The sequence below is a fragment of the Aplysia californica genome, unplaced genomic scaffold, assembly GCF_000002075.1.
Source record: "Aplysia californica isolate F4 #8 unplaced genomic scaffold, AplCal3.0 scaffold00157, whole genome shotgun sequence".
Lineage (NCBI taxonomy): Eukaryota > Metazoa > Mollusca > Gastropoda > Aplysiida > Aplysiidae > Aplysia > Aplysia californica.
In genome coordinates, this window is record NW_004797427.1 from 278,954 (window position 1) to 288,953 (window position 10,000).

The window sequence follows — 10,000 nt, forward strand, 5'->3', positions numbered from 1 at the left end:
CACACACACACACACACACACACACACACACACACACACACACACACACACTCACACATCTACTAGCACACATAAAGTAGTAGGCACGTAATCTTGTGTGACATGCCTCCCTCACATTGTGTTCCCCAGACGCTGCCTCCAACTCTGTCACCACAGCTCCCACCCCAGGTATAGTGCAGCCAGTGGGTCCAAACACACAGTACGTCCGCCCAGTAACTTGGGAACCTCTCGTGACACGACCTCCACCTGTGGTCACACAGAACCCTTGGGCTGGCAACCCCACACAGAACCCCACCATACAAAACCCCACACAAATCCCAACACAGAACCCCATACAAAACCCCACACAAATCCCCACACAGAACCCCACCACACAAATCCCCACACAGAACCCCTGGGCCGGCAACCCCACACAGAATCCCATACAATACCCCACACAAAATCCCTGGGCTGGAAACCCTACACAAAATCCCACACAAAACCCAACACAAAACACCTTTGGTGGAAACCCCACAGGGTACCCTCCAGTCGCTGCCAGCCCAACCAATTCAGGCTTACAGCAGGGCCCTGGAAACTCTGGTAAACACCATGAAGCTACATTCTAGCAGGCACATAGCGAAACACACATATAGCGAACAGATTTTCACGCCCTGACTGTTTTCTTAAAGCCTACATAATGCATATTCTTTCTATTTAAAACATGTAAATATGAACATTAGAAAATAATTAAAAAACTGCCACATTCTTCCGGTTTTGCTATGTGCACGCTAGACTGTATTATACTTTAAGCATGTCTAATTTGATAAAAATGTAAATTTTAACCCTCAGTTCTTTAATTGAGAGTGGGGTCCTTGGAAGTGCATAGCACAGGTTAAGGTTGTCCCCAATGAAGAGCTTATGATTACTTTCTAACTATAGATAGTTTTTCCAATGCCTCTAAGACAGGCCTGTCCTGCCTATTGAAAGTAATAACATGGAGTTAACTTACATTGTAAAAGAGGCTTATCACATTTCCGTTTTAGTGTTTAAGCCTATGAATTTCAGGACTTTGTAATCTTTCCAGTACAGTTTCATGACACCTTTGCCAGTTCAGTCAGGTGGAGACAAATACAGGCAAAGCACTAGAAGGGGTCGTAACTACCGTTTTATTGTTTGATATTTTTTACTATTTTGTGGTGAAGTATTGTTTTAATTTCTCCCTGATTCTTCTATTCCCATATAAATGGCAAAAAAACTAGTTGTGTCGTCTGCCTGTTCCCTTTTTCTTGGTTCTTTTCTTAACTCATTAAGGACAAAGCGGACACATATGTCCGACAGCAACAGATCAAAAGCAACGTTGCAGGATGTTTCAAATCATCATACAGACTATAATGGCGTTCATATGACCTTATGCAGTTGCGAGCACCATAAAACCCTCTACTATAAAAAAAAAATACTGACTATAAGCTCAAGTTTGGATATATTATAGTGTACGTTATAGTTTTCTGTCTTTTTAAGTACCAGATAAAGGAAACAGAATTGAAAACTGCTTATGAGTAACAAAGTTATGCTTCTTTTAGTATTCCGGAACATCTTGTCTTCAAGCATTTGAATGAACAGAACGCATGTCCGCAATGAACTGATAGTTTTCTAACATCAGAAGTACTCCGTGTTACAGAAACTTTTCAATAGTAAATACATCTGTATTACAAAAATAAATCTGCTTATTGTACCATTTGCCATTGTCTTTTTTATAACCTGATAAATGCAAAATGTCTTCATAAAAAGTATTAGGTGGTGGCCAATATCATAGAAACAAAACTGCTCATCTTGTCATCTGCTACCATCTAATTTCTATGTACTGGAACAGAACTATGCCTTGTACCATATGCCGCCAACTAATTTCTTTGGTAAATGTATCATGTCTTAAAATGTAATGAAGTAGGCAGTGGCCAATTTTACAGAAAAAAAACTACTTCTTGTACTATTTGCCACAATGTAATTTCTATGATAAATGCATCATGTCTTTAAATGCCATGAATTAGGCAGTGGTCAAATTAACAGAAATAAAACTACCTATTGCACCATCTGTCATATTTCAATTCTTACATAAATGTTTCTTGTTTTCAGGCAACAGCTCAGGCTCACTTGGTGGCGGCCCAGTCGCTGGCATCGTGATAGGAGTCATGGCTATGGTCGCTGTTGCGGCAGTCGCTGCCTTTGTGATTCGCCGCCATATGCAGAACCGCTCCGTGAGAGGCAGCCTCAGTTTCACCTCTAGGGGTTTCAATAACGCTACTTACAGCAGTGAAAGTGGAGACGAGGCAAAGATATCTTCTGATGCGTGATGGGCATTGAAGTAGACATTAGTGTGGAATTACATATTATGTTCATTTACAAGCACACACACATGCAGACACAAGCGCACATGCACACACAGGAATACACACACGTGCTCTCTTGCATGCATGCATGCATGCAAACTCGCAAGCACAGACACAGACACAGACACACAGACACGTACACATACAAACAAACACATACACATGGATTACATGTTATTTTGATTCATTTTGTCTCATTATAATGAATATTTGTGTAGATGTCATTTATGAAATAACATACATGCATACATACACAACATCATATGTGTCACAACGCAGTGAAATCACATTCTCGTCAATTTCTGGGCATAGGACATTAAACTGGTAGCATTTTAAAGCTTGTTCAATTGTCTTGTTTTCAATTAAGAAAATTCCCTTCTATCTTGAATAGAAGCCAAGATACTTAATTGCGACTGCAGAAGGTAGGGGGTCATGACGTAGTTTCAGAGGTAAAATTAGTTTGGTAACTTCCATAGCTTAAAAGTTCATGGAAACTGAGAAATTACAGTTCTTGTGCCCTTAATCAACATTTTTCAATAAATTCCGTCTTGAAATGAGTTTTTTAATCCAATTTAAGGTGATGAGCCAAAAAACACAATTTTGATAAAAATTGCTAAACTGGCAGGGAAAAATACTGGTGTCTTTGATTTCTGTGTTTTTAAGAGCGCCTGGTTTCTCCGCGATGACTCACATACATGTTATGACTACTGCCCTTGAAATAGAGATTTAAACTTAATAGAAAAATCCACCAAGTGTTCCGTCTTGATTCATTTTCTCTTTCTCTCTTCTATTGGATCACCCAGAAGCCAAAATTCTGAAACTCCTTATAAGGTGTTGAGTCAAAAAACAAAAAATTCAATAGAAATTGCCAAACAGAGGAAAATTCCAGTTTCTTCGATTTCGGGATTTTGACAAACGCCTAATTTCACCTCAATGACTCACACATATAAAGGTAGAGAATGGAGTCTTACTGTTATCAGTAAGTTTTCATGATTTTTTGGAATAATGGCCAACAGTCTTGTCACTAGCAATACTTACATGACTGGGAAGCCAAGCAAAATGAATGGTTTTATCAGTTTGATGTAGGAATTGTAGTTTGATAAGGTCCATTTAAAAACACATTTATTATGTGTGGATTTTACTGAAAAAATGTTGATTGAAGGCACCACAATGTAAATTTGCAGTTTCTAAGGACTCTCTAGCTTTGAAAGTCGCCGAACTTTTGCAGCCATTTTCTTGCTACTTTTACCTCTGAAACCAGGCAACCCCCACCTCTTTCAATTGCAAATATCTCAACTTTCATTCATGATAGATGAGTATTATTTTTCACCGAAAGCAAGACAAATGAACAAGCTCAATAACTCCACATGTCCAAAAATTGACGAACGCCTGATTCCGCTGCATCGTGACACATATAAATTTAGAGAACACATCGTACCCTCTTGGACTAAAATTTTAGACTAATAAAACAGGAACAAACTCCACAACAGCCAGCTTAGGCTTTTGCCCAAGAAACCAGTGTCCCTTATTTGAAGAGAAAGAACAATTTTTACCCATTTAGAAATTGGACACATGCATGTCGAGTTAAAACACCTTTTTGAAAGAAAAGAAGACTCTTTTAGTATGACATGCAACTTTTTTAAAGAACTCTTCCACCCATTCTGTCAGAATGTGTTAAATGATGCAGGTTTGGAATATTATAAACGTAAAGATATTAAAACCCTTTTTGATGTCATTCATCCAAAGACTATCTTCTATTGTATCAATGAAAATATGATTTATTCTAGAAAAATATAACATTTCAAAACATGTATATTATTATGTGTACAAATTGTAAAAAGGTAATTTTTTTTACTATATTTGCTGAGAACATCATAGATGTCTGCTTGTCTTTATAGCCTATAGTTAAACATGCATCAGTTTTGAAACTCATATTGTGTCAATAGTGCCATAATGCATTTATTCAGTTATACATCTCTCAGACTTAAATATACATATAATAAAAATATTCATTTTGTTCAGTGTTGTTTGATTTTGATAAACATGCTGGCGAGAGTAAATTTCTCTAAATATCAGACTACATAAACAATATAAAATATGAACAGTTTAAATTTCTTTCTTTCTACTAAGGCCTAATACTCATAGTGAGAACGGGGTGAAAAGGGGAGAGCCAAACAAAAATGCAATCCCATCTATTTTTAACAGTTTATAATGTGGTTTAATGTATCAATCTAGTCTCATGTGATTCAATTTCTTGGAAAATATACATTAAATAAAAATCAACTGATGTTCCACACTGCAGTGTTATTGATATTTAGGTATCTTTTAAAAAAAATAAAATTCAAACTTTATTTCAGTGATTTGTTTGGTTGATGTGATTTCTGCGATGTATTAGAAATAGTCTAAAAAATAATATACTGACGGTAATAAATGTTATCCATGTCTCATTTTGGTTGGAATTTCTTGAAGAACTAGCAGTGTAGGTCGAGGGGGGGGGGGGCGAAGGGGAGGAGGCATGAGGAACTTTCACAAATATCATAATTGCCACAATGGAAAACAAAAGTAATGCAGATCTTATTTGGTGAGTCTTTGACTATACCATGCAATAGGCCTACATTTAAATTGGAGACAGAGAAAAAGAGGACCCTGAATAAAACTGAGCAGTACAGTAATATGATTTTCGAAAAATAAGTGTTAAAACTGATCTTGATTTAAGGGCTGGTGGGGCACCTAAAAATTGTGTTTTTGGGTAAAATTATGAAAACTGGGATTATCACTTATTATATTTCCTGGATATTTCCTGAACAAAGTCCAAAAACGAATGAAAGCTTTTCTGTACCCTAAAGTGGTGTTTGGGGGATTTTAGAGCAGAGGGTAGAGACTTTTTAAAAGAAAATATGCAAAGCCTTTCAAAGCCATTTATAAGCTGAACAAAGGCAAAGAGTCTGGCTCTGATCAGCTTCTATCAGTGGCAATTTGGATGCACTTTGGTGACAGGTCTCCCTCTGCCAATGTTTATTTGGAAAATATTGAAATGAGGGCAGGTTCCTATGTGACTGGAAAGACCAGATAAAAATGGGATCTCAGCAATTGCAACAGCAACTACAGAGGTAGTTCTTCTTCCCATACCAGGAAAAGACGTCAACCAAATCGTGTTGGAATGAATCCAGACTGCAACGGATCCAAGATTTCTGGGTGAACAGGCTGATTTTCAGAAAAAATCGATCAACCCCTGACTAGCTTGCCACGCTGAGAGTCATAACAGAGCAATCTGTTGAGTGGAACTCTCTGTTGTTTGTTTGTCAACTTCCTTGACTATGAGAAGGCCTGAGCACAGACAGCAAGCACTGAGTAAAATATGGAATCCCGGAGAAGTTGGCGAGCTCTAACTAGAGCATGTATAAATGGACAAGTTGCAGGATTGTATGCCTACATAATTATGATGGCCAGCTAGCTCAATGACAGCTTTGAGAGGGGTCTTCGTTATCCGACCTTGTGATATTGACGATCAATTGGCTGATGAAAGAAGTTTAGGTGTTTGCGTCTCATTCAAAAGAATCAATAGGTTTCGGGTTCGAATTCGAATAGCGACGGAAATTTTTCTATTCTAAAAGTGTCTCCTTTCACCTCCTTTCCTGCTCTCTAACAATGTTATGACGTCTGCTTTCGCTTACACTTTCTGCCCCCACCTCGTCACCTTCTTTCCCTCCTCTTCTGGGCTCTTGACTCTTTCTGCAGCCTTTCTACTGGCACTCCCTGCCTCCTTCTTACTGCTGTCTTTCAGCCACACCGCTGATCTTGTGGTAGGAAAGATCTACACCTTGCCTTCTTGGACAAAGGCGAAAATCTTGGAGGTCCTGTGTACAAGTTGTACACGTTAAAGATCCCTTGGTAGTCCGAAAATCGATAAGACTAGTAGGCTTCGGCAGCCACCGGGGCAAAATTTTAAATTTCCTACCTACTGAAAATTTGTAATGTGTCCCGCGCGCTTATATGACCTTATGCAGTTGGGATCGCCGTAAAACACTTACCAAAAAAAAACAACCCGAAAGAAACCGCTACAGGATGCCACAATTGCATTATGTGGAGCTCATGGGCACAATTGAATTATCTTGACTTTTGCAGATGACTTGGTATTGCTGTCGCACACACAGGGTTAGATGCAAGCAGAGACCTTAGTTTTAAACAGCCGATCAGAAACTGTTCTACTGAGGGTACACCTGAGAAAGTCAAAGATCCTATCGATAGAAAAACCACAAAAAGGGCAAGTTACAGTAGAATGAAATGCCCTCAAAGACATTGAATCCTTCTGTCATCTTGCGACCAACACCTGAAAGACATTGACTACTTTCATATCTTTGGACAGATATCTTACTTCGAACGAAGATTAGGATTTTCAACTCTGATGTGAAGTCAGTCTTGTTGTATGGTTGTGAGACATGGAATACATCTCAGATTTGCATAGAAAAATCCAGGTTTTTCTTCAACAAGTGTCTGGGAAAGCTATTCAACAGAATCAGATGGACAGACAGGGTCACCAGTGGGGGGGTATTTAAGGAGAACAAGACATAGCCCAGTCGGAGCTGAAGAGGGAGAAAGGTGGTGTCGATGGATTGGACATAGCCTACCCTCAAGAAGGCAGGCAGCAGAGCCGCATAACAAAGAAAGTAAGGTTGGATTGGGAGTAAGAGGGTAGGAGATCGAGGGGAAGGCCTTATGGAACCGGGGAAAGAGAATGATGTGCAGAAAATTGGAATAACGTCAAGAAGTTTGTCCAAGGCAGGGAGAAGTAGAAAATAATTTTCGGCGGCCTTTACCCTGATCCGGGGTGAGAAAGGCGATGATGAGGTCTCCCACAAACATAAAATTAGTTGGAACTTCACGACACACGTTTGGTGAGCATTTGTTTATCTGACAAGTTCTAATAAAAAGGTGAGAACGAAATATTTTCAGAGCTTTTTTCCACGACTTTTCTTAAGTCTGTATTCATGTGTGCATGAATGACCTGCTAACGTATTAGGCACACAGAGGTGTGATCAAACGTAAACCGTTTTGGGCGTTTGGTCTGCTCTGTTTTCAAGAAACAAAAAATCGACAACAGGAGTGAGTTAATGCGCAATAACAGCGGTGAACACTTTTAAAGTAGGGCATTGTCTTGCATACAGGGATGTTGAAATACCCCTTAACCCGAACAAGTAAACCCTTCCCATACTACTCCAACCCCTCATCGATCTGAGATCTTGACTTTTGAAACGAACGTCGGGGTAGTATTGTAATCGCCTACCGTTCCGGAGTTTTCCGTCATTGGTACTCTAGTGCGACACTGTGTACCCGATTCTTTCTAACTGTTTGGCATTTATTGTGAACCAGCGTCCAGAAGACATGCATTAAAGACTTTACTCTTCTTTTTGCTGTTCAATTTCTTATAGTTATAGGGACAATGCTCCGTATCAAAGGAAGACTGGCATAGGCACAGCCTTACCTTATGCAACGAAAGATGCTGTGGCAGCTGTCATAAATGGAGTGCCCTTGAGGGATTAAGTCACATGTCTTCACGGCACTGCTCGCACTAAACTTAAAACAATATAAAGAACATTCTTCAGGGTGATGTTGAATAGTGTCCAAACTATCGTCACTGTCAAGTATTCACACTAGAACCGGAGGCTGAATTGGCGCAGTACCTGTTGAAATGTGCCAAAAAATACTGTGGTTTGACAACAGCTAACTGCAGAAAACGTGTCTGTGAAGTCGCTGTGGCAAATCCCCCTAAGACCTTTCGTACCCATCTTTGTGGGATGGTGCAAAATGTGCCGAAACGGAGTGGCAGACGGGCTCTCTTTGGAGGCATCCACAACTCAGTTTGCGACAGCCAGTGGCTACCTCATTGGCAAAAGCCACAGCTTTCAGCGGACATTCTGTGGGAACATTTTTCAACTTGCTGCAGGCTCTTACTAGATAGTGACCAGGGTGTCTCTGGAGCTCAGATTCTCAATCTTGACCAAACAGGAATCACAACAGTTCACAAAATCCCAAAAGTCACCAGGCCTTGTGGTACTACGCAGTTGGGCTAGAGCGTGGCGTCATGTGTGAGTTCAAAGCAAAATCACCCAGTTTTACTATGTTGGGGTTGTTGTCAAAGAAAGAGACGAAGATGATGTTGGGGTTGATTATTTATTTTATTTTTTTTAGAAGAAAGAGCCCACACTTTGTAAAACCAGCAGTGGAAGACATTTCCTCAGTCCATATTTACTCCTTCAGAACCATTTTACCCCCACCCACATTCAGAATTCAGAGGCACTTTTGCAAGAACCCTAGATGTGATATCTGTTTCCACGTTGACTTTGGATACTTTGGTGGTTTTAATTGGGTTAAATTTCATATTTGTGTCGTTGTGAGGAGTCTATTGTTTTTTGTTCAGGTTTCGGTACCCCGGGTAACAGATGTCCCCCGTGGCCCACCTGTCCTCTGGGGGCTCATTTCTCCCCACAAAGGGGGGGGGGCATTTCTCCCCACAAAGGGGGGGGGGGATTTCTCCCCACAAAGGGGGGGGGGCATTTCTCCCCACAAAGGGGGGGGGGGGCATTTCTCCCCACCCATCGCCCACTCCTCACCACTTGTATAATATGTCGACTTCAGCACCATATAAAACCCTTTTCATTCCATCTCTGTTGTACTGCTTATAACTGTTTTTTAACACAATACATTTAATGTTGTTTTGATTGATATAAAGCATTCCGTTTTTTTGTTATTTATTTCATTTTTTAGTTATTTCGTGGGGGGGTTTTGGGGGGGGGTTTCAAAAATCATCCCACTGTGACCCACTTCTCCTCACTCTTCCCTACTGAGCAGATAGAATTTTGTAATTCTGAGGAAGTGAATTGTCGCCAAACATGTCACAGTCTAATGAACACACACCTCGTGGCATTACTCAACTGATTTCCTACTTTTTATATTATAGTGATGTGTGTGTACGTAGCCCACAGTGTTACGCCATTTGAACCTATACCGACGTAAGTCAAGTTTCCACGATTTAATCCCTTTGGTCATAAGGGCAAATTATCGTATCAAATGATAAACATTTAAAATACGTCAATCTCAACTGAGAGAAAATGATGATGAAACGATGTCTGTAAATAGGCATAGAAGAAAGCGTTTTGTGTTTGTTCTTTTTTGTTAGTATGCTTTCTTTTTTTTCTTTTTTTCTTTTTTCTTTTTTTTTGGGGGGGGGTTGTTTGTTTGTTGGTTTTTGGTTGTTTTGGGGCTTTTGGGGGGGGGGGGTATTTTGAAGAACACTCTTTTGGACGTACTTATTTACTCCGGTACAATCATATACGTGAATAATACTAAATACATTATATTATTTTATTTTATTGACTTTTTTAATTATACAGAGATTGCGGCTACGACCGAGACATCTCGGTTTCTGTTAACATACAAAACTTGTCGCATCATCTTAGTGAACCATGCAATAACATGCTCAGGTCATCTCTCTCTTATATAATTGTAGACCTTGTGCAACCACGCGATATCTCCGGTGTCTTCAATTTCAGATGTCCAAATCTTTGACCAACAGGAGATAAAGCCTGCTCATATAAAAGTCAAATGAAGCGATGAGCATCTGGCTCTTCCCTTTGACT

At 39.8% G+C, this 10,000-nt stretch overlaps 1 protein-coding gene across 1 annotated transcript; it reads left to right on the top strand.

The window, feature by feature from the left end:
* Positions 1 to 129: 129 nt before the first annotated feature.
* LOC106011653 (putative uncharacterized protein DDB_G0290521) lies at positions 130 to 2,449 on the top strand (the record flags this gene model as incomplete). Its single annotated transcript, XM_013082049.2, is given in 2 exon segments — positions 130 to 579; positions 2,110 to 2,449. Coding segments are annotated over 2 exon segments (668 nt in total), but the record flags the coding sequence as incomplete, so codon positions are not given.
* Between the last annotated feature and the right edge of the window lie 7,551 nt (positions 2,450 to 10,000).